Source organism: Nuphar pumila, chromosome 12 (genome assembly GCF_984573655.1).
Source record: "Nuphar pumila chromosome 12, dmNupPumi1.hap1.1, whole genome shotgun sequence".
Taxonomy (NCBI): Eukaryota; Viridiplantae; Streptophyta; class Magnoliopsida; order Nymphaeales; family Nymphaeaceae; genus Nuphar; species Nuphar pumila.
In genome coordinates, this window is record NC_143260.1 from 24,194,956 (window position 1) to 24,221,784 (window position 26,829).

General features: G+C 35.3%; 1 protein-coding gene across 1 annotated transcript in view; it reads right to left on the bottom strand.

The window, feature by feature from the left end:
* The window catches only part of LOC149820332 (WD-40 repeat-containing protein MSI4-like), a 61,229-nt gene extending 51,338 nt beyond the window's left edge, over window positions 1-9,891 (bottom strand). Inside the window, exons 1-8 of the mRNA XM_089983409.1 lie at window positions 9,674-9,891; window positions 7,524-7,587; window positions 6,444-6,530; window positions 5,163-5,225; window positions 4,817-4,882; window positions 4,650-4,724; window positions 3,908-3,983; window positions 1,911-2,133 (exon numbers count right to left, since the gene is read on the bottom strand). Coding sequence (XP_089839535.1) covers window positions 1,911-2,133; window positions 3,908-3,983; window positions 4,650-4,724; window positions 4,817-4,882; window positions 5,163-5,225; window positions 6,444-6,530; window positions 7,524-7,587; window positions 9,674-9,801 — 782 coding nt within the window. The 5' untranslated portion in view covers window positions 9,802-9,891. The remainder of the gene's footprint in view (window positions 1-1,910; window positions 2,134-3,907; window positions 3,984-4,649; window positions 4,725-4,816; window positions 4,883-5,162; window positions 5,226-6,443; window positions 6,531-7,523; window positions 7,588-9,673) is intronic.
* Window positions 9,892-26,829: the final 16,938 nt, after the last annotated feature.

The following is a 26,829-nucleotide window of genomic DNA, read 5'->3' on the forward strand; positions in this document are numbered from 1 at the left end:
GGCAAATTTCATTTTGTTTTAAATAATTTTGAAATTCATTGGACAAGTATTCTTCACCCGAATCAAATCTAAGTAATGAAGCTTCATTTGCCTTTCTAAATTTGGCAATATTGACACATTTTTATGTCAACATTATTCATAAAACATGCAAGAATCTTAGCATGGTTAGCCTCCCAATCTTTTACTTTTGATTGACGATCTTCAATAGCCTTAGTTTGAACATCTCCTTATAAAGACTTTTCTTGACCTCTTTCTAGTTTGGTGAGCTTGAGTTGAGACTCAGTGTTCACTATATATCCCCAAAGTTTTTTTCCTTGAGGTTGTTCTCTATAACGGAGGCCCACATCATGTAGTTGGTACCATTAAGCTTGAAGAAGAGATCAATTTTGGACTCATGCTCCATTTTGAATGAGATAAGAGAGAGAGAAGTGTGGAAGAACCCATCCACTTGAATCACCGTGCTTTTGGATGTGGATGCTTTCTCAAGAACACGAACACTTGATGGTCACTTTCCACAAGTCCAAAAGCACTATGGCTTTAATACAATGTAATAAAATATGCGAAAAATACAAATAAGAGCCTACTAAAGGCATACAAGAGCACAATCACAAATGTGAACAACCACAAGTCCACTAAGGACAATACAAAGAGCCAACAAAAGCTTAATACAATGCAACAAACACTTAAAAAATAATAACCTTTATTGATAATATGCTTAGCCAAAGCATAGACAAGTAGTCCCTATTTATACACAAAGGAAACAAAGGCAAAAAGCCTTGGGAGCTCCCATAGAGTCGGGAGCACTCCCAACAACTCTGCAATTAAAGACCATAAAGCCCCTTAAAACAAAAGAAAATACAAAAAAGTAAAAAATAAAACTGTCCTTATAGGATAGGCCTAGATATAAAAAGTAAAAAGACAAATGCCCCTGATGGGCACTACTTATTACAACAAAATTATATATATATATATACATACTTTAACAACATGGAACCATATGCTACTGCATTTACCATAGTTAAGAATTAACCAGAAAAGGAGGAGAACCATATGACAGACATAATGCATCATATTAGAAATACATACAGTAGACAATATAGCCCAAGTTCCAAAAATAAAGAAAGACTATGTCAATATGCAGCACCCCATGCAATGCATGCTAGCATGCCACATTTGCTTCTGCCAGATAGAGGATCTATTGGTAAACTAAGTCCATCAAGCTGTAAAATTTATAAAATATTGCCAAAACTTCAAAAGTGGTAGCTGAAAATGTTATTAGAAAATATAAGAGGTATTCGAGAGAAAAGGTGGAAATGGTTTCGAAAGATTCAGCGAAAATGACTAGAGGGAATCAAGGAATTTTTGCTCTTGTTTGAGAGCACCCAGTAATTCCTCCAAGGATTCCAGCAATCAGTTCTCCCAGATTCACTATTTAATTCCGAAGACAACTTTGCCATGAGTGGAGAGAAGAGAAGCACATGAAATGCAATTGAGATCATATCTCCTAAAACTGCATGATGATTGCAAAAGAGAATGAACTAGTGGGGAAGAAAGAGAGTAGAGTGGCTTCCTATAACTATGGGTTTGCTGAAGATCTCCAAAATTGGGGCACAACAGTGCAGGTACAGGTGCAGGGCACATAGGATACAACAACAGAACTTTTAAATGGGTACAGGGATACAGCTATACATACATACATTCGTGTGTATGATTGTGTGTGTCAGCATTTGTCCAATCCATATTTGTTGGTGCAGTAAAGAAGTTACTTTTATTTGAACCAGACAAACTGGCATAATTTTAGTGTTAGTAACACCCCACCTAAGATGAATCTTATACATAGTCATGGTTACACATCATGTTGTGATGCTGGAAACTCGAACAAATTGACAATTCAGTACTCATCTACTTACTTTGAAGGACAGAACGTCACATCTTCGACAGTATCACTATGCCCTTTATAGATACCCCTAGGTCCAATTGAAGGACTGTCTGGAACTTTATCATTTTGTCCACTGCTTTTTGATGACTGTTTGGCAGTGCCAGATGTTGTCCCCTGTTTGGCAGATGAGGAGTCCACTGCAGCAGCAGAGATATGATCATGTATGCTCCATAAGACAACTGACTTGTCTTTTCCTGGTAGAATGCTGATATTAGGACAACTTTGAGGGAGAATAAGGAGAATAAAGTCCACCCATCTACTGAAAGGCAAGGCATGAATACCACAACAATCCAAAAATGAACACAACAAACATTTGAAAAATGGACAGATTTCACTCCATTCAAACACCCAACTCAGATCAGACATCAGACTAAATGCAAGTAAATCATCCATACCTTGGATCTCAAGAGGAATACGAAGAAACCAATACTAAGTCAAACAAGTCAGCAGTTTAATCAAATAAACCAATTGATAAATTAGCACCAGCTCACCCACAACAAGCGTTTGTTTCCTACCTCTACCCAACTTTTGGTAAATAAAACCATCCAAGCATTAAGTTTACGGAAGACAACTATCTAATCAAAACTTAACAGCTGAAAAAAAAAATCTCCAAAGATTAGAGTTATCACTTGATCGCTACTACTAAATTTGAAGGCAATTTAGTCTCCACCTTAACCAATCTCTGTCACCAGCATACAACCATACAAACAGTTTGAGTGGTATATTTAGGACAAAAATGGGGTTTACGGCTAACAGAATGGATGTATAGAATGTTTGTCAGTTGCCAAGCGGATGCCCAGGGAAGCCACACGCCCCACCTTAGCCTCAGACTACAACAATTCAGCTACTCACATTTCGAATCAGATTCCAGCAACCTACAGTTTTTTTTCCATGATCTACCAAGCATGGACTTGCAGCCCCAAGAAGCTATTCAATGCTTGGTTAGCAGAATATGGAGAACATAATGAATGTCCCTGCCATCAAACAAAAAGGCTCTACTCCCATACAAGCACCAAGTTCCTTCATCGTAAAGGATAGCAACCATACTCAATCAAGATGTACCACACAATACAGACACTGGCATCCATGCATGACCACCATTTATTTTTCTATTTAAAGATGTTACGTACACATAGTAGTAACAAAAGATCATATTAATGCTAGTGATGCAGAAACAAGCTGCAACATTCCATTGATCGACAAATGGCATGATATGAGAGAGAGAGAGAGCAGAAAAACATGAAAGGGATGTTAAAGCACCTCAAACATCATTGACCAAAAGCTGCCACCTTAATGTAAAAACAGACTGTTAATTTACTTGCTCTGAAAAAAAAACTTTACAACACAGATTTATGATCGTGGTTGCCTTGAATGTCTCACAAACAAGACCATTTATAAAACTTTAGAGCAGGAGTATTACAGTATCACACTCCACCAGAATGAGAATATCCCTGGAATACTCAAAATTTTATAAGCACGAAAGAATTCCACTATGCCAACTATTATGCAAAGAAATGCATTTGTAATAAAGAGCAAGGAACTTTAAATGTGAGGCATGTGTAATTGTAGGATGGCTGTAACGCAGGCCTCCCTTCTGTCAACATCACTCCAGAACTGACATGACTACTGCAAACCAGTCTTGGCATTCGCTCCAATTTAGATAATGGCACAAATGCATTTAATCATTATTGGTGCCAAAATAATACTGGAACTATTTCACTATCATATGCCCTTGAAATAATAAGGGAAATTTCACCCCTTTCCTGACACAATTCCGGAACCAGCAATGCTGAAAACTGGCATGAGCACTACCAAACTGTTGCTCAACAACACCCAAACTGGCTTCCACCACAACTGACTGTGTGACCAAAAAGGAAGAAGGATACAGATGCTGTGCACATGCATGTGTGCATGCACACACATGCACACTCATACACGGGCATTCAGGATGAAAAACAATTAACATACCTCCAGAGATTACGAATGGTTCAGTGGGACACATGGCAAGTGCAAACTCTGCATTCTCTGTGTGTCCTGTCAAGATCTGCAACATAGAGGTGATAGAAATCAAGAGAAATCACATAATACTATATGGAAATATGGAATAGAGGATGATAATAAAAGAAATGTTCCTTCTTTGCTCTAACCACAAATAAATTAACATATCCCATAATGAGAAAAAAAGTGATACTGAGTAGATTGTCTTTTCCTTGACGAATTAAAAATGAAGGCAGTATTCCCTTTAAAAAAATATTCCAATATTCTTAATGTGGGGTATCTGGTGAATGTTTTGAAAATAGCAACAGGAAGCTTTTTAATTTCTGAACTGAAAAAAATATAAAAGAACCAATATCTTATCCCTCCAAATGCTACACTCCTTAACATGTTGGACATTGATCTACTCAATCAAAGGAAAACATTTTCATAAATACTTGATAAAGAGATCAACCTCAAGAGAACCTCCCTAGGACAGGGAAACCATCTGATTTTAATGAAGAAAGCAAAGAAATATTAAACAATGTAGACATAAAGCAAGAAGAAATTTCAGAACTTTTTAACAGCCAATTTGTCCTTTATGTTTTACATAACTTCCTGTTGTTTAACATCTACAACTGAAATTAAAAAGATGAACTTCCTCAACAGATTCTAGTAAAAAAAACACCAATTAATCACAAGTTATAAGATGGAAGCATTTTATATAAATACTAACCAGATCTGGGCGTGAATCAGGTGCCCCAAGAACAACATGACGATTAGGTTGTGCTTCAACATCCCAAATCAGAACCTGGACAGTCGCATAAAAGACAGAGACCAGTGATTATTGGATAAAATCAAACAACCTTCTGTCCAGAACAAACACAAAAAGATCATACTAACATCAGGGCTGTCTGTATGAGTAGCTACAATCTTGCTGTTTTGAGGCAGTTCTCTGATTCGGTTAACCTAAAAAGGATGGGCACATTCAGTCAGTCATCTTACTTACACAGCAACTCAAAACGAAGATTATTGAGCAACAAACTCTTGACCTAGCCTTGAAAAAGTAACATGAGAGAATTCATCACCACTTTGTAGATTAACATTATTTGCAGCAAAATGGAAAAAAATAAAAAAAGATTCACTGCCTTGCACACAAGTGTAACACAAGAAAATAAAACAGAATCACTCACCTTTCAATATATCACCACAATAACAGTTGTATGAGTCAAATTTTCGTACTTCTTACCTCTCCAGGATGAATAATTGTTTTGAATTTCTTGACGAAAGGAGACCTCGCTTCTTCATTGAACTGAACAATAATAAACAGTAGCACATATCAAATGCAAGAAACACGTGTAACTATGTAGATGCCCCACTATGGCCAAGAAATGATCCAAATGAAGCACAACAATCAAAATTGTTTAATGACAAAAAAAATTGACACTTAATACTGCTTGTAAGACCATAAACACAATTTCATAGGCTGGTGAAATACCAATGAATATTGAAAGAATTTCAAAATTCAAACTTTTCCATAACAGATTATTGAAAGGTAAGAAAAGTCACCTATAACCTTTTTAATTTTTTTATATGCTAATGGAATTATCTGGTGGTAGTAGGCCAAATAAGGGAAAGGTTGCATGTAAATATAACTTGCACATGGAGTAGTTGATCCTAAAAGGCAGGGAAAGCTCATCAGACAATGTGGATCATATGAACTGAGCTCAAAATGTATCAAGTTAAAATTCCCAAATCAGGACGTTGCAGCTAATGGCAACATTAGGGAGTCTAAACATACTGGTGGGGACCTCAGGAAGCATTAGCTTTTCTGTTTAAGAAACTGCCCGCCCTGGAAACAGCTGACTCAGAGCAAGATACAATGGCCAGAAGAGTACCACATATTGTGTGGTGTCCCATGCAATCCTAACCCTTGAAAATCCAGAGGACCAAATGCTGCAACTCAAGCTGCTGCTGTGCCAAGAGTGAGCTACCGTGTGCCAAACGGGATGAACTGTGAACAGCCCTTCACAGGGCCCTTCCCAAGCATTGCACAGGCAACTCAGAACTGGTACAAAGGAGAATCCAACTGTACGTGAAATTAGGTTTTTATTTCCTTTATGATGATAATATCATTGCTTAATCAATGCTGGAAAATGGCATTAACTTTGAAAGTGCAAAACTTTGTACTCAACCTTCAAATAAACACTCAAAGCAATGTGCCAATTGCTGAAAAACAAACAAATACATGTGGATATGTAGAGAATGTGTGTATATATACGTACATATGCATGTATAAATAAATGAGAGTTAATGATTACAAATTTACAATCCAGGATCTCGTCACGTATATTGACAACCAACTTATCTGCACTTTATTTTATCCATGTGATTTTTTCACTCCAAAAAGATGAGTAAAAGAGTGTCTTATTAACTACTGGGACAACTCAGTCATAGTGTCACAGAATGCTTGACCTGCAATTGCTCATTAAAGCTATAAAACAGATAAAAACCTACAATCCCTGCATACCTGTGAAATATGCTCTGCTGCTGCAACCCTTGGTTTTACAACCTCACAGTTTGCAATGACCAAGGTATTTGGAACACTGCCATCTGTCTGTAAAGTGAAGTTGCAGGAGAATATTAGGTTGCAGGAGAAAGAATACAACAGTTGATGCATGAAAATGCCAAACATCTACATTCATAAAGTGAATATACAATTTAAATACCACTAGCTCCTAAACCACATACTACATAAAATTATGCAGGATTTCCTGCACGGCATGCTGGATCATTGTTTTAAAGAGATTAAGAAATATAGATAATTTGTATATCAGATCAATTGATATAACAGGATTCACACACACACACACACACACACACACACACACACACACACACACACACACATATGGGTGTGTCGATGGTGGTACCAAACCACGATAACTAATGGTGGTACACTCAATTTACGTAGATCTGACCAGCAAAAGTAAAAACCAATCTTTGAATTATGTTTAGCATGATCTGTTTACCGTTTTCATGTGTTAAAGTTGACTTCCTCATGATGTTTTGGGGTATTTTTAAACCATCCACATGTTCATCAATTGTGAGCCATTGATTTTTCACTATCTCAAAAATTTAACATTATGATATTCGGATATGATTCAACCTACTAGCATTTTAAATAAATCATACTACACATATCTATACTGTAAGATCCAGCATTTAGTGGCTAAATTCATGCAAACAAGAGTGTGCATTACTGTACATGTCTAATAAATCATGCTAAACATAATTGCATGGTAAGATCCAACATTTGGTGGCTAAATTCAAGCAAACAAGAGTACCACAGTACTGTGTCATGGTTCAGAACCACACACACAAACACAGAGATGGATGCACACACACACGCACACACACACACACACACACACACACACACACACACACACACACACACACACACACGCATGATATCTGTGTGTGCACATGTGAGTGTGTATATTTGTGTGTGTGTGTTTATATGGATGCACAAGACCCTGATTCATTGTACAATGATATATTTACTTGCAAGCATCTACATATTCAGCTTTCTCTGATAATACATTACCTGCTCAGAGAGGTAGAGACGTTGACGATTCTTATAAGTTGCTTGCTCCAATTGTGGACCCCACCTGTATAAAAGTAAGGTCATGCTCATACACTACCGGAACACAGAGTGATCAACTTAAGACAAAATAGGGAAGAAAGGAAGTAGGATAGGAAGAGCACATCACTGCCTAAATCAACCAAAAATAGTATCCAAATAAAGAAGGAAAAAGGATGTTGAGCACTAATAGCCTACATAAACCATGATTACATAATGGATGATGAAAATGCAGCTCACCTCAAGTTAAAGAATTACTCCAAGTCATTGTCAAAGTTTTAACATAACCATCATATCATACAGGCAACACAGTTACAGCTTAACATCAATGGAAAAAAAAAGTACAAATCATACAGCTGGTCTAAATTAATCAATGTATAAGTATAACTTTTACATTGAAATGTAACACAAACAAGAAACTGGATTTTCGTAGTTCAGTGAACCTCTGCATTGTCTTTATTTTCCATTAATTATCTAAATAATAAAGAAGATTTTCCACTTTTCTTTTAACCTTGACCATAGCAACTCTGAAAAGCAACCTAACATGGAAACAACACAAAAACAAGCTACATAACAAACAAACCAAGACCAATTCACATCTACCAAAACCACTAACAGAGGAAACAGATTACAGAACCTGAAGCAACCAACAACAAAGCCCAAAAAGTACACCAAGCACAGTTCTTCGTATTAATTTCTTAAATTTAAAAGAAATGTGGACCATCAAGTAAATTAGGAAACGGAAGAGCATCATTTATAAAGCTCATTTTGTATCTAAATGGGCCTTTGATAGCAATGGGGAGAAAAAAAAACTTGTGCAAACAAACATCGGGAAAGTCCTTGGGAAAAAGTGCCTCAAAAGACCATTATTTTACAAGGGAAAAAGGTCTTACTCCAGGGTGTCCAACTCTTTTTCCTGGACAAAATGCATCTATGCACATAAATCTGTAAAAATATTCTTATTTAGTGTCAAACAACTTCCAAAATTTTCTTGCGTAAATACCTACCAGGTGCGTTTGTCTCAAAGAGAACATTGTCCCCATACAAATTTAAACTTTGCAATCAAAAGCCCCCGTAAAAGGTAATGAATAAACTACATTTAGCAGGCCAACTTTTTCAAGTTAAGTAAATTCACCTAATACAATCAGATCACCTTTTTTCTCCAGCCTGTTTTACCACGTAGAAGAAATCTAAATTTTACGATCAGAAATGCACAAGCAGTACGATATGCAAGATACATCCCCTGCACCGGTCACTAGGACCGCAGATTGCAGGTCACTGGTCAACAAATCCGGAAGACCATGGCAAGCGGATAGGATCATGTGAACAATTAAGGGTGCAGCACGCTAAGTTGGGCTATGAGTCGCAGGCATACTAGATAGCAGCAATCATATGTTCATACTCTAAACCGACAACTTGAAGTAAAGCACGTTTATGGAAATGGAGACGCAAAAGAGAGTGAGCAAAAGGGGGCAGACTACGCCAACACCCCCAAAAAAAATAGAAAACAATAAACAAAGGACATTTGTTGCACGCTATCTCTGCTGATTCCATGTGAAATACACTATAAAAATCTCACGAAACAACTGTTCCCAACCAAAACCAACACAAACCCAATATACACCATGAATATTTATCCTAGAGCACTCTCCACTTATGGGGACCAATCTATTTCCCTTGATACTGCAACTATATACCTATAAGGGAAAAAAAAAACCTAACCAAAAATAAATAGTCAAATGAATAGCCAAACAAAAACAAATAAGAAACCAACCAACTCAACACATTTAGAATGCTGAGATTTAAAACAAAAAAATGGTATCATTTGAGGAACACATTACCTGGTTAGGTGAGAGTGACAACATAACCATATGATAATTTTTTTTATAGAACTATATGAGACACCAACATGATGTTCCAGTCTAGTGAGGTTTCCTTCATTTCATTTCAACTATATGATAAAATGAAACCGCACTAGACTGGAACATCATGTTTGTGTCTCGTATTTCCCATTTTTTGGCGTCCACCAAGTTCCCAACTTCAAAAGAGAATCACCAAAGAAGGACCCAAATGATATAAAGGTAGAGAGAGAGGGAGGAGGAGGAGAGGTCTACCTGCAGGAGAGGGACGGCCAAACGAGGTTGTGGTTGGCGAGCCAGTCGTAAAGAACAGGAACGAGAGACTTCCATTGTGTGTACCTCTCGTCCACAGATGGTTGCCCTCCTTTCGCTCGCTCCTTCATCCTCTCTCTCTCTCTGTCGCTCTCTCACGCGCGCGCGGACGAAACGATTCTGCTTCGAGTATGCTATTATGCTTTCCTGTGCTCTTATACGGAGGCATTAGGCAACCGAAGCAGGTTATATGTATCCCCGGAACACGCAGGTGCGTGTTCTCGGATCTGAACGAGCGCTGGGGGCGCATTTCTCCGTATGTCGGCATGAATTGGAGTCCGATTTGTTTGCAAAAACTTAGGTACCCTTTCCTACAATTAGCGTCATGAAAAGATATTTTCAGTAGAAGACAAAAATGTTTTTTCTTCGAAAGAAAGAAAAAATCATCGTCATTTTGGTATTTAGGAGCAAACAATTTTGCTTTAAGAGAAGCTCCTCACAATATGTCGTCATAAACATTTTGGCTCACCCTTTTGACGATGCACCATATGATATATCAGGAGCTTCATTTGACGATGCAGCCTTTGACGTCATCTACCGCCGAGGGATCACCCTTTATCGTCATCTGTTGTCATTGAAATACTTTTTTTCGTCATCTACTGCCATCGAAGCGTAGTCAGAGCACCGTTGCCGCCATCGACTGCATCTATCTTCTAGGTGTTTCTCTTTTACTGTCGAATTAGCAAAACTTGTATCCTTTGACTGAGTTTTGTGTAAGGTTTTGTTACGTAAACAAATTGATTTTCGTTATGTAAATTTGAATGCAAAATCTTACAATTGGTTATACTATTTATGCTAAATAACACCTATTTTGATACTGAAACAAATCGATTTGTATCTATCCACCTTCTGAACGTCAAAAAATAGTTAGCATGATTTGTTCTTATGAAGGTCAAACATTACAACGATATATACTTATTAGGGCTAAATTTCTACAACGATTTGTAAGTTTGAATTTAACAATGATTTATACATTTAATACAGTAGTGATTTGTTCGATGCAGCAACGATTTATATGTTTCAAGCAGTAGCGATTTAGCCGATTTATGATTTATGATTCAATATTTATACATTTAATGCAGCCACGATTTATACATTTAATGCAGTAGCAATTTATGATTTATAACAATATGTATTTATGAAGGATTCGATTTCTACAACGATTTGCGGCTAAATTTATGTGTTGTGCAGGTTATCAATGACTATAATTTGTAAGACAAGAAAGCCTTCGCCGTTGGAGGGGATGACTCTTGGAGAAATCATCTGCCAATTCGATATATATGAGGGTTATATAAAGAGTCAAATATAATGAACATTAAGAATGAAAAAGACAGGAACAAATTGTTGGATATTTACTATGTGGAGCCTGATCCATCAGATATTGAAGATGAAAAGCAAACAAAGAAAGATGATGAAGAACTAAAGATGTAGAAGAAGAAGGATGACGAAGAGAAGGAAAAGCAAAGGAAGAAGGAGGAGGAGAATGAAAACTAGGGACACTTATGAAGCAAAATGATTTCTTTTGGCCGACCATGCAAAATTAAATCTACATGCACATCATTCTTCATGTTATCTGTCATGATCGTCAGTTGCATCGCACTATACTATGCATGGAGTTGTTATTTACCGTGACAATTAAAGAAATGACTTGTTGTATATGTGTGTTGACGATAGTGATTCACGTGACAGTGATTTTATGATAGCTACGACGCTGTGAAGCGATTTTAATTTTAATTGCTAAATGAACAACGATTTGAATACGCAGATCGACACCACAATCGTGCAACAATGTAAATGTCTCACGCACACATTTCAATATCATAATAAAAATATCTTACAAATCAACACTAGCAAACACATAATATCTTATAAATCAATATACATATTGCATAATATATTACAAATCGATACAAAAAATCAGCATAATAGCTTACAAATCGATATTAACAACCGCGATTTACATTATACTATTTCAATATTTTCTATATAAAGGCAAATCATTGTGGCAGACATATACGTCATTGTGTAAATCGCATAAATTGTCAATCGAAATCCAGGTCTCACAAGGCAAATCATTTTTTTACAACAAGCAGGATGTGAAACAATGTTTATTGTTGAAGCTCAAACGTTACAACGATATGTACTTATGAAGGGTGTGATTTCTATATCGATTTGTATGTTTCAAGCAACGATTTGTACGTTTAAAACAAAAACGATTTATACGTTTGATGAAATAGCGATTTATACTTATTGACGATAGTGATTCACGTAACTATTTAATTACAGATACGAACCTATAAAGTGATTTTCATAGAAATCGTTAAATGAGCAACGATTTGAACACGCAAATGGCCACCTCATGTCGCTACAATCTTAATTCCTCACGCACAGTTTTCAATTACATACTACAATAACTAACAAATCGATACTAGAAAGCATTTAATATTTTATAAATTGATACATATATCCCCTAATATATTACTATACCTAACCCTAATCCCTATACCCTTAATATCGTACTAAACCCTAATCTTAAACCTATAATATATTACTAAACTCTAAACCTTAAACCCTTAATATATTACTAAAATCTAAACCCTAAACCTAAACTCATAATATATTACTAAACCGTAAACCCTAAACCTTTAATATACTACTAAACCTTAAACCCTAAACCCTTTAACCCAAAACCCTAAACCGATTTCTATGTTGATTCTTAATATTGATTTAAGATATTATTTTGATTCTTAATATTGATTTAAGATATTATTTTGATTCTAAATATTATTTTTTAATATATCAATACGAATTTCCAAATTGATTTAAGATATTGTTTTGAATCTTAATATTGATTTCTATGTTGATTCTTGATATCGATTTAAGATATTGTTTTGATTCTTAATATTGATTTCTATCATGATTCTATATATCGATTTATAAGCTATCAATGAGAATTTGCATATCGATTTGTGACCGACAAAGACGTCATTGCGTAAATCGCTTAATATGTGAACCGCTTTAAGGTATATGTTATTTTATTATAAAATCTTTGGCGGGTCTCATAAGCATTAAACTCCTCTACTATAAAAGGAGATCCTTGCAATATTACCCCATAAATGTTCCAAAAAAAAACTAATGCTTCGTCTTCGTTTATCAGAGCACCCTTTGTCGTCGCGGTGAGTTTTTGTGTTATGCAGGTTACCAATGGCTTACATTCGTAAGAGAAGAAACACTTCATCGTTAAAGGAGAAATCTCTTGGCGAAATCATCGAACAATATACTTTATAAGAGCAATTAAAAGTGTACTACAAAATAATGATGATTGAGAATGATAAAGAAATGGAGCAACTGCTGGTAAAGTATAAAGTGAAACCTAATACATCATATATTGAAGATGATAATCCAACAAAGAATGATGAGGAAGAAGTACAAATGAAAAAGAAGAAGGATGATGTCGAAAAGAAGCAAAAGAAAAGGAAGGAGGATAATGAAAAAAACCAAAGGAAATCAAGCCAAAAGAAGGAGGAGGTTAACGATAGGGAAAAGCAAAGAAAGAATAAGGAGGAGGAAGAGAAGCGAAGGCAAAAGGAAGAAGAGAAAGAGAGGGAAAAACAAAGGAAGAATAAAGAGAAGGAGGAAGAGAAGCGAAGGCATAAGAATGAGAAGGAGGAGGAGGAGAGAGAAAAGTAAAGAAAGAATAAGGAGGAGGAAAAGAAGAGAAATCAAAAGAAGGAGCAGGATAAAGAAAAACAAAGGAAGAATAAGGAGGAGGAGGAAGAGAAGCGAAGACAATTGAAGAAGAAGAAGGAGAAAGAAGAGAAACAAAGACAGTTGAAAAAGTAGGAGGCGGAGGAAGAGAAGTAAAGACAATTGAAGAAGAAGGAAGAAAAAAGGCAAAGGAAACGGATTCAGGATGAGGATGAGAAGGAAAGGCAAAGGAAGGAGAAGAAAGATGAGGAAGAGAAAGAAAGATAAAGGAAGGAGAAGGAGGATGAGGAAGAGAAGGAAAGGCAAAGAAAGAAGAATGAGGACAAGGAAGAGAAGGAAAGACAAATGAATCAGAAGAAAGACGAGGAAGAGAAAGGAAGAAGGAGGACGAGGAAGAGAAGAAAAGACAAAGAAAGGAGGAGGATGAAAAAGAGAATGAAAGAGAAAAGAAGAAGCATGAGGAGAAAGATAAGGAAAGGGAAAAGAAAAAACAAATGATGAATGCGAAAGAGCGAAGGAAGGAAGAAGTGCAAAAGCAGAGGATGAAGAGGAGAAAAGTGTAACCAAGGTACGTTAATCGCTACTAGATGTCGCGATGTACTGTTGTAGGTATTATTATGTATAGCGATTACTCTGTATATCGATTATTGTTATAGTGATTACTATGTATAGTGATTATTGTGATAGCAATTACTACGATTACTAGGTATTATTATGATTTGATATTTTGTGTTACAGGCATGTTAGAAGAGAAGCAGAGCAGCAGGTGAAAAATTGAAAGGACGATGTCAGTGGCCTGCAGTTCTGTCGTGGTACAGAAAGTTGAGTGAATATCAGAATGATCGATTACAAAAGATGCATTTTGGCGGCATTCTTGACCAACATTATTTTGAAAATTGCTAGAACACCATGACCCACATTGTCAATAAGTGAAACCATAAGACAAACATGTTCTACTTTGGGGTTTTTGAGATGACCATGACCCTAAAAGATGTGACATGGATTACGTGTCTCAAGTGCCATGAAAGTGTTGTCCTAACACGGGATTCAAACTATAACCCAAGGGACAATTGCACGACTCTTCTAGGAATGGCGTGAGTGTAATTCTGGTGGAGGCAATTCCTCATCGATGAAAGTTTATTTTTTTCGTAATAAATGAGAAGGTTGGTCTGTTGCATGTGCATCTGAAGCTGCTGACTAAGAGTTGCGCAGCTTCCTTCTTTATTTTTTTGGACTTACTTTATTTTTCGATTGTTCTGGTTCGAGAATAAGTTACTTGTGGCTGCAGTTCCTGAAAGACTTAGATAAAGTCGACAAATGGGCATCTGCTATGCTCGGACACTTGTACAATCAACTTTACCGTGCGAGTAAGGGTACGAAAACCGTCGAGGGTAGGAATGACAGTAGGGCGAGGCGGGGGACAAGGTCTCCACCCCCGCCCCGCCTCAAGATTTTATCCTCCACCCCCGCCCCGCCTCCCTGACGGGGATGGATTTTATCTTCCACCTCCGCCTTCATCCTCGTTTCATGTCCTCCATCCCTGGTTCAAACGGGGATGAGGCGTGTCGGGGCGGGGATATTGCGGGGAAAAGTGGTCGGGGCGGGGATGAGGCGGGGATTGTGGCGGGGACGGGGCAGGGCGGGGAAAAGTGCACGTCCATCCCCGCCTCCACCCCCGGACAAGGATGGATTTTAACCTTCGTCCCCGCCTCCATCCCCGTTTCATACCCTTCATCCCCGGTCCAAATGGGGCGGGGCCCCGCTTTCCCCCGGTCCACTGTCATCCCTAGTCGAGGGGTTTTGGCCATTTGTTCAGGTATTTGTTTATTACATATTTAGTACTTATAGACTAAGCTCATTGAAGGTTGTAGTCATACTAATATATTATTTTTGTAGACCTGAACGTGAGAGCATATTGTCACCTTGCGTCCACAGTGTGACCCTGTAGTTTGTGGTTTTCCCAAGATCGGCCAGTGAGCTTCAATAAATGTTAAGGAGGAAAATGGTCAGTTCATTTTACATGGACTGTAATTAAATGAGGTAAATGGTTTAAAATCCTTATAATATTTAGTATTCTTAAGTAATCTTCGCTTTAGGATTTTGTCTTCCTTAGTACAAATCATTATCTCCTTAACATTTAACTTTCCTTAGCGTAAATCGTTCTAATGTTTAGCATTCTTAAGTAATCATCGCTTTAGGATGTTGTCTTTCTTAGTACAAATCGTTATCTCTTTAGCATCTAACTTTCATTAGCGTAAATCATTATAATGTTTAGCATTCTTAAGTAATTATCGCTTTAGGATTTTGTCTTCCTTAGTACAAATCGTTATCTCCTTAACATCTAACTTTTAATAGCGTAAATCGTTATAATGTTTAGCATTCTTAAGTAATCACCGCTTTAGGATTTTGTCTTCCTTAGTGCAAATTGTCATCTCCGTAGCATTTAACTTTCAATAGCGTAAATCGTTATAATTTTTAGTATTCTTAAGTAATCATCGCTTTAGGATTTTGTCTTCCTTAGTATAAATCGTTATCTCCTTAGCCTCTAACTTTCAATAGCATAAATCATTATAATGTTTAGCATTCTTAAGTAATCATCACTTTAGGATTTTGTCTTCCTTAGTACAAATCGTTATCTCCTTAGCCTCTAACTTTCAATAGCGTAAATCGTTATAATGTTTAGCATTCTTAAGTAATCATCGCTTTAGGATTTTGTCTTTCTTAGTATAAATCGTTATCTCCGTAGCATCTAACTTTAATTAGCGTAAGTTGTTATAATGTTTAGTATTATTAAGTAATCATCACTTTAGGATTTTGTCTTCCTTTGTACAAATCGTTATCGCATTCAACATTTTGCATGAATAATTATGCCAATATCTAAACCACAATCTCTATTGTACAGGTTGTCTAGAGACCGTATGGAGATGGGGAGGACGAGGATGAAAAGGTTGTTGTTGTAGCTGTGAGGATATCTGTCTGCGATATTTGGTTCTTTAGCAAATATGAAGCTGAGTTGCAACATGGTAGTCGAGTACTCCTGCAAGCTGACTTGGGACAATCGGTACCAAAAGTGTTTATGCTATTAAGAAGGAAGATGAATAGTGGTGGGGCCAGAAACGTGAATTAGCACGAACGCTTCAGGAAATAATTGAATATTTGGAACAAAGGAGGTGTTCGTGCCATACAATATGATTATAAAGAATAACAATATGACCCCAACTATTTCAAACAATATTGGCAACCTATGCATCTAAATCGACAGATTGAGGAGAAGCAACCTGAAAGTAAGGACACTCTTGTCCCCGATCATGTTGCCTTCCAGCATAGACATAACATTCATCCTGCCCCTTTGGCACTTCTTGTGATTCCCTCTGTTGTAGTACACGATAAGGAGCAAACACAACTCCTTAAAGAGAATGTATCGTCCGACAAAAGGTTAGCGATACAGAAGAGGGAGAATAAGGAGTTACAAAAGAACATGCAAAATTTGGGGAGATGAATTGAGTCACTAGTTGAGATAATTACCACTGGGTTTAATAAGATCAAGGGAACGAAGAGGCCACCGAATAAAGAGACTCCATGAAGGGAAAAAAATAGATGATTTGTATGTCCATATGAGTTTTCAAGTGCCAGTGAATAAACATATGGAATTTGTCTATCCTGATAATTCTATATTGTAATTCTATCATTCTTTGTTGTAATTATATAATTCTTTTCTTAATAAGTGTAACACAGAAGTGCCACTGAAAAATTGACAAGAATACATAAACTTAGGTCTGTAATTATATAATTCTTTCATGATTTGTACTTACGTTTGCTAAATCGTATAGCAATCACTGACTTAGGGTTTATTATGTATTGTGATTCTTGTGATAGTGATTCATGTGATAGCAATTACTATGTATAGCGATTATGAAATTATCATGATTTGTACTTACGTTTGCTAAATCGTATAGCAAGTAATAGTGTTGAGTTTATTATATATAGTGATTCTTGTAATAGCGATTACTCAGTATAACGATTATGAAGTTAGCATAATTTGTACTTACATTTGCTAAATCGTATAGCGATTACTGATTTAGGGTTTATTAGTCTTTCCTGTGATAGCGATTACTCAGTATAGCAATTATGCAATTACCATGATTTGTACTTACTTTTGCTAAATCGTATAATGATTACTGGTTTAGGGTTTATTATTTATAGTGTTTTCTGTGATAGCGATTACTTAGTATAGTGATTAATAGGTATAGCGATTATAAAGTTACCACGATTTGTACTTACGTTTGCTAAACGTATAGTAATTACTAGCTTTGAGTTTATTATGTATAGTGATTCCTGTAATAGCGATTATGAAGTTACCACGATTTGTGCATGTTTGCTTAATCAAGATTATAGTCTTTTCAAAACTGTGGATGTATGAGACAATTTGGGTCGGATTGAAAGAAAGGGATTTTGATTGGAGTGATCCAATTTTTGACCAAATCCTTTGAATCATTTCATTAGCCCGGGGACAATCCAAGATTCGAAAATAAAATTTTGTCATAAAGAACTTTTTCAAGTTCCTCAGTGTTCCTCTTACTCTGTAAATTAAAACTTATTTTGCCTTCCTCGAAATTGAGGGTTTTGGTTATCAAACCTGGAGATTTAGCATTACTCCTATTGTGTCCCCATGTCCATCTCCTGCCATTTGAATAGTAGGTGATATATAAATAGTTGCTGATCTCTTTGCCTGTTGAACAAGTATTTTATCCTTCTTTTATGAAGAAACGTCTGCCTTATAAAAGGGATTTTGTATTAGTACCATGTCCAGTGGATTGGGAAGGATTTGAAAGGTATTATTTTTATTGGACACAATAGAGGAATATGATTTTTCACTAACCATGGACTGGTATCCTGCTTTTTGCCTCATCGGAGCTTTAGCCATGAGAGGTATTTGCTTAAGTGAGTTCTTTAATTTTCATGCTCAACGATACGACTATAGAGTTAGCATTACAAGAAAAAATGTAATATTGTAATAATTCCAATTTGAAATAATGTCATTTTCTTAGTAGATAAAACTAATATATTTTGTTTAACAACATTAAAAAATATTTTCAAATGTGGATCAATATTTTGAGAAAAAAATAATATATCATCAATGTATACAATCAAGAAATGAGTATAACTGTTGAATATTTTATTCGTTACCTTTTGGAATTCAAATGGAGCATTCTTTAATTTGAACAACATGACATTCCATTGATAATGTCTGAAGTTGTTTTGTACCTATCTTCTTTCTTGATTTGGATTTGCTTGAATCCAGATTTCATGTCATTTTTTAAGTATATTTTACTCTGAATTCTCCTTATTAGATCATGCGTATAAGGTATTGGATAAATTATCCATTTAAAGACTTTATTTAAGGGTTTATAATTTGGAACACCTCTTTCTTCTTTGAAACATTCTTCATATATAAATCTACTGCATGGTGAAGTCTTTTCTAATTAGTCCTTTGTCTAAAAGATTTTTTTTATTTATTGTTTGTAAATTTCTAACTTTTTATTCATTTGAATTAGTTTGGCCTTTGTAGGGATTTTATATTCATTAAATCTTTCAATATAAGGTAAATTTATCTCATGCTTCTTCCTATGCCAGAAGGAAGTAAAAATTTCTAAACATACTTCCTTTTCTAGAGTTTGCTTAAACTCATCTACTTGTTTTTAAAAAAATTCATCCTTCCTTTTCTAGAGTTATTTAAGTAAAATTTATTCTATTTTGGTGACTTCTTTTAGTTATTTAAGTAAAGTTTCTTCTATTTGGGTGCAAAATAGGAATGAGATGTCATTTTTTTAATCCTTCCAAATATTCCTTCTTTGGTTACCCGTAAGGGTTGAATTTGAGTTAAGGATGGAGTTCCCAAAATTACTCCTTGTCTAAGATTTTTGACAATAGAAATGAAGTTTTAATGCAAACCCCTTGTGAATATGCATGTACCTCATATATTTCTAATTTTTTTCTATTGGCCGCTCTAACTTGATAGAGTCTTTTTCAAAATATTTTGTAGGGATTAATCCTTCCCTAATGCAGTTTATAACAACTCATAAATCTATTAGGGTCTTATAAGTGAAGGTGAAACCAAGCAAAATCTTGTATTGTATTTCATAATGCCATTGTTTATGAAGCTTTTTTATTCTATTGATAAAAGCATCTAATGATTGTTAATTTTTCTCTAATTTTTTCTTTTTCTTGTTCTTTAAGCAAAGTGTAAACTTCAGTTTCTTCATGTGATTCTTCATTTTTCAAGAGCTGATTTAGCTCTAGGCTTTGTATTTCATTTTCAAATATTGAGTATCTTTTTTAATTTCTTTTTGTTCGCAATATAAATCTTCTAAGCTAAGATGAGAGTTAACTCTTTTTTCTTTTTCTTTGAAGATCTGAAAAATTCTAAAAATTTCAAAAGTGTTTCTTTCTTTCTTTGGGATCAAAGATCTCATCTATTGTCTCTAAAATGAAATGTCCTTCAAATGTAAGAGCCCATACTTCCTTGTCCAAACTAGATGAATAATATTTTTGCTTACATGAGCATTCCCTACCAGATGATTCTTTATCACGATTTTGTAATAGATCTTTCATTTAGTTATTTATTTCTTCAATATCATCCTTATCAACTATAGGTTGTATCTTTTTCTTTATATATTTCAAGAAACATTTAGAAACTCAATGCCCCTTCTTTCTACATTTTTCTCTGTCTTCTCGATTTTGGTTGGCTAGGTCTCCTTTCCTTTCTCCTTGGTTCAAGGCATACCTTCCAATTATCCTTTATATTGTATTTTCTAAATTTTTGACTTCTTATTTTAATGAGGTTGAATTTGAGTTTTAGAAAAAACAAATTGTTCGCAGAAGTCTCCTAACTCTTTCCTCCCCAAAATTTTGTTCTATTTGGTTTGATCTTTGATTTTTAGATCATTGAATAATTGAGCTCTTATGATATAGATTTTTTGAATTATATGGAAGGAAGAATAAAGAATAACTCCATTCTGATCTTCACTTTTTAATTGTGTCCTCACATTTTCAGCAAATAAAGGTGGTAACCCAAAAATAATTTTTTCTTTCCAAAAATTATTACTTGGGTGTGAAAGCTGATACAATTTAGACAAGAAGGTATCTTTATACCATCTAAAATAAAAAGTGTTTTACACCTCAAATTGATAAATTAAATTCTTACTTTTTCATAGATATCTCCTATTTCTCCAACATAACAATATGATATATTATGTACTAGGGTAAAGGTACCGTGAGATGGATTGTTAGTAAAAGACCTTCCATCCAGGTCTTCCTTAATCTTAATTATAATTACATTTTTTTTATTGTCTCACCATAATCTAAGTTGTCTAGAGAAACCTGGAATAATTAGGCATGTTTGACCTTGAGCTTTACAAGCAATAGGGTACATGTATATTTGATGATAGAGAGTAAATAGTTGATATTCTATCATTCCATCAAGATTCCATTCCACTATGAATTTATCATCGAATTGTGCAAGCAAAGGGGTGTTTGCATTTTCTTCTATTTGTACGAAGGGGCAAAGCCACAAAGGCTACAAAATATACATCTTCATTATGTGGAAGGAGGTAAAAACCCTTATTCTACATGAGGGAGAGCCCTCAAATATATAGAGGGAGAACACATGAGAGAGAGGGGCCATTGGGGCTCCCTTCTAGTCGTTGGGAGCCCCAATGGTCATAATGACCGTTGGGGCTCCCAATGACTAGAAGGGTGGGCCCCCCAATGGTCCTTCTAAATATGTGTAAAAGGAAAAAAGACAAAAGTACCCTTATCGGGTTTTACAATGATATGTCAATATATATATTTGTATATGTATACAGATATATATGTACATATATACATAGTATATATGTACATATATATCTCTATATATATGATATGAAAAGTTACATTTTAACAATGGATTGTTGACCCAGTCTGCATCTGATTATGCACGCACAACCAGCTCTATGCCGAGAAAATTTTCTGGAGAATTCTTTCTATAAACATGCTCATCTCTTATAATGCCTTTAATGTATTAAAGAATTCTTTTAACGACTTCCATGTAGCCCACTTTGGGCGAGTACATGAATCAAGATACTTGGTTTACATGAAACACTAGGTCGGGTCTAGTGAAAGTTAGATACTGAAGGGCTCCAATTAGACTTCTAAACTTTTCCGGATTCTCTAGAAGGAGGTCTCTTGGTTCATCATTCGTTAGCCTCATGTTTACTGCAATGGGTGTTTGAACTAGTTTGCAATCTTTTATTCTAAATCGACAAAGAAGGTCCATAGCATATTTACACTGAGTCAAAACTAGAGAACTGTTTGTTTGATCAACCTCCACTCCAAGAAAGTATCTCAGAGATCCCAAGTCTTTCATACGCAGTTTCCTACTGAGCATGAATTTCAACTTAGAAGTTCTCTCAAGATTGATACTAGCGATCACTAAATTATCTACATAAATGAGTATAATAGTAATGTGATAACCATCAAAAGTAGACGAACAATGAATAATCACACTGACTTCTGATAAAACCCATGGACGAAATTATTGCACAAAAGGTCTCAAACCATGCACGAGACACTTGTTTTAATCCATAGATAACTTTCTTCAAGCAAAGAACTATGGTTCGAACATCCGCTTTAGGATACCCAAGTGGTTACTCCTTATAAACTTTTGCATGCAAGCTTCCATGAAGGAATGTATTATTAACATCCATTTGACTAAGATCTCATCCATAGGTAGTTGCAAGAGAAAGAACAATTCTTATCTGATACATTACTGTTCACAAAGAATTCTCTGTGAGGGTGTGCATGACCATATTAGGTAATCCGGCTAGAGCGGTAAGTCTTTGTGAGAAAGTGCATTGTCCAAGAGCGGGTAGCCCGTGAAGACTGTATATTTTTGTGAGGAAGTGAATTGTCCAACACTAGGCAAACCATCTGTCTAGGGTGGTAACTCCTTATGAGGTTGTACATTTCTCAAACCAGGCGATCTGGCATGGATCTTTTGAATACTTATATGATTAAATAAAATGTTATGATGAATTGTGACGATCTTCTGAGTTGATTGAGATAGCCAGTTATGAATCTATAGATTTGGCTTTTCTGTTGTAGCATGATTATATACTGAACACCGATATAAAAATAAGATCCTTATTGATTTTAGATCTTAATATGAAGTTATTATTGTGACACTTATGTTAGTGTATAGGTGAATGACTTATCACAACTACAAATGACTAGTTTTGACTTATTAGGTGAATGATATATCACGCTTATATAGTTTCATTGCAAATAATTGCATTATAATTGTCTGAGTGAATATATCACACCTATATATCATGATTGATGTGTATTGTGAATATCTAACTAAATTACTTAGAAAGTATGTGCGTGTGTTTCACACTGAAATGGTTAAATATGATTTGACTTATTGTTTATAAGAATTATGAATGCATATGAAAATGATGCAATGATCTGAATGTCTTAGATGCATATATATTTATGCGATGACTTGTATGACTTGAATGCATATAGATTATGCTTTATTATGTGAGTTAAGGTTGAATAAAATATTAAGTGATAAAATACTTTTAAATATTTTATATTAGAATGCTTGAAATGAATGATTCATAGGATGTTGTTTCCTTGTCTATCACTTGACGATTTATGAATTATATATCATGTCTTTACCTTTAAATGCTTGATATGTTTTATTTAAGTTTAAGTTTGGGTTGCTTTACCAGAGTTTAGCGAGTCTGATCCTGTTTCATGGGGGACAGGTAATGTAGGCAAAGTATGATGAATAGTTAGAGCAAAGGACTGGTTGAGCTGCATCCTCAAGGGTTTACTCTTACCTTGTGATCTTGGTAGACATGATCTTTTCATTTTAAGTACTTGATTATGTAGAGACTGAACTATTGTTTTTATACTCTGATTTGAAATGACATTTAAACTCTTCATATTTCAATCTTATATTATACATGGTTTGAAATGTGTATATCCCACACATTTTGATTTGATTGTTACCTTTAGTATAACCCCACCCAAAGTCTTAACTATTTTTAAAAATCTTTTTTGCATTATAAGATCTGATTTACTTATACTTATATAAAAAAAATTGATCTTGACTTTTCAATATTTGAACAATAATTAAGGTTAAAATTTTGGAGGCGTTACAATAATTACATATTTTTGTATGTATATATATTGTATTTCTTGCAGGCTACTGCCCAGTCCTGCCCCCCCTAGCTACGCCCTTGAAGCAGGTTCGCACTCCCATAACAGTCGGCAATGGTGCAAATCTGTAGATTGCAGGGACATGTAATATTTCTTAGTTCAAATAACAATAACTTCTTATTGAAAGATGTCTTACACATACCAAGCATTAGAAAAAATCTTGTCTGTTGCCAAGTTCACCAATGATAATCGGTGCAAAGTTTGAGTTCTTTCTAATGGTTTTATTGTAAGAAACTTTCAGACAAGGACAATTCTTCAATAGATGAGGTCTCTAAATATGGCTTGAGACAAAAAAAAGTGAAGCATGGTGGATCGTCAGCTAGTTTGGAAATAAGAAGAGTTGATTCAACGGGGAGGTGGCATTGCCACTAGATATCTGGGGTACAAGACTCAGTTTTTTAGTGAGAAGAAAAACTTTATCTATTGATGACAATCATGATTTTGATTTTTGCTCTAGTTGTTTGGTAGAAAAAATGCATAAATTTCATTTTGACATTGCTGAATTTACTTCTTTCAAGCCTTTAGAGTTAATTCATGTCAATTTATGGAGACAAACCACTTGCTTATCAAGAGAAGGTCATAGATACTACTTACTTCAAGTTGATGATTGCTTACGTTTTTCATGGCTGTTCCCATTGATTAGAAAATCTGACACTAAAAAATGCTTTGAAAATTTTAAGGTTATTGCTGAAAAACAATTGGAATATCAAATCAATTTTTTTTTGTAATGATGTTGGTAATGAATTTATTAATGTCAGTTTTACAAACTTTCTCAATAAACATGAAATTAACCTTTCTTATCTTTATATACCTAAACAAAACAGTGCAGTTGAAAGAAAACATTGTCACGTGGTCAAATCTGAGCTGAGCATGCTCACTTATGCTTCTATGAAGATGAGATTTGTGTGCCGAGTCCAGATTTGAAAAACAAATCCCCGTATGAGTTTTTGTTTATGAAAAAATCAAATTATGATTACTTAAGAATATTTGGGTGTGCATGTTATCTATATCTTGTACCTTATAATCATACAAAGTTAGATCCCAAAAGGCCTTGTATGTTTCTTGATTATGGTTAAGCTCACAAAGGCTTCTTAAGTTATGAACCTATTTCTCAAAAAAGTGCTTATTTTAAGGCATGTTTTATTTTATGAAAATAACTTTTTGTATGCTAGATCAAAAGAGTGTAACATGTGAAGAAGTTTCTCATTGGATTGGCGACCAAGGTCCTAAGCCATTAGGTGACTTTTCCTCGGTCATTCCACTATTCAAATCCATACCCGATCAGTCTACTATCTCAAGACCAACTGAACAAAGAACTCAACTCAACCAAACACTGAAGTTCAACCCATTGATGAACCTGATTTTCATGAAGAAGACAGTAGTGTTCCTTTCCCTACTCAAGATGTTAACCGTGAAAGCAAGCTAGTTGAGTCTCCACCCTCACCTGACCATATTAACCTTGTAGTAGATTTATCCTCTTAATACCCTATTAGGACCTATCAATAATTACTTGATCACAAGATATAAAAACCCTAATTTTGACCAATCATTGTCTCATGAATTTTGTTCAAATTCTCAAAACACTGATGTCTTTTGTCTAAAACTATTTCTTCTATTTCATATAAAAATTTGGCCTAAAAAGTAACATTTTCAAGATTTTATCACAAAATAAGAATTAAATAGGACATTATATGTGTTTCAACACACCAAAAATGGCCTTAAAAGAACATTGGGCTCAAAAGTTATGGCCAAAACAAGGTTTGTAGCCTATTTAGATATGGTTCTAGATCTAGATCCATTATTGGTTGTCACCCAAACTCAATTGTTGTCTGTACATTGTTGTTCAAGAGCACTTGTCATCCTTACCATTTGGATATGGATCTTGTCATCCTAAGTTTGGATCTAGATCCAAATTATCATTTGAACTAAATGGATCTGGATCATATCCAGTTTAGTTGGAAACCTTGCTATTTAGATATGGATCAAATCCATGCCAGGTTGTTGCCCAAGCTAGGTCATTATTCTTACTGTTTAGATCTAGATCAGATCCAGTATGAGTTGGTGCCTGTACAAATTGAGTTGTTCAATAAATGAATCTAGTCAGGACCTGAACTCGTTTTGTTCAGGCGACAACCTAGGTTATAGCCCTTACTTAAACAACAACCTAGGTTGTCACCCAAGCAGCTAGGATGGTGCCCAAGCCAAAACTTGCTATTTTTTGGCTTGATTCTCAGTTGGAAGGTATTTTGGACATTGAAACTTGCCAAAACCCCCAAAACTTGCTCCTTTAACCTTCCAAAACTGAAACCTGAGCCCCCTCAACCTATCAAATCAATAAAAATTAGCCCTTAAGCTAAAACCTTGTTCAATAAACTTTGTTCCACCTTAGATCTCTGGCCAATCAGATTAAAACACCCAGATCTAATTTCTTTGGCCCAAATTAAATCCCCTATATCTAAGTACAATATCCAATCATATACCTATAAATAGGTAACTTATCCTTCCATTTCAGGCCATCTAGTACCTTGTTTCTATGATCTATATATGTCTCCTAGTCTAGGCCCTTTATGCCCATCCATGATCTAAGCCATCTACACCAAGACTGTCAAATTCATCTATCCTAAAGCACTCATACTCGCTGGAGCCTGGATCCAAACCCCATTTCAAGATACTTCTCTCACCTATCTCTAGAGCCTTTGCCTAACTGAAGCTCTGCTCATTTGCAATCATACTCGTCATCAATATAGAAAGAGTTACCTAAGCTCAAGGTGAGACTCATATCCAAGTTTATTTGCTATTTTATTCAAAATAATTATGAATTTGTCTAATGTATTTTATATTTGTGTCTTTTGGATTTTTTTAGCCTTAGTGGCTTTCCTATACCATCAAGCTCCTCAGGATTCACATAAGGTACGCGGTGGTATAAGCTAAAGCCAAGATCAAAGAGGAGCTAACGTTCCTGTCGAGGTTGATCCCTTCTCACCAAAGAAGGAAAGATGCTCGACTTGCAATATAGGGATCCCATATCTTCTTCAATAAATTCAAATCCAACTCAACCCAACCTTTGTCAAAAACCTTTTGCATCCAAAGTAAACGACAACCATGATGAAACAAGTGGATCC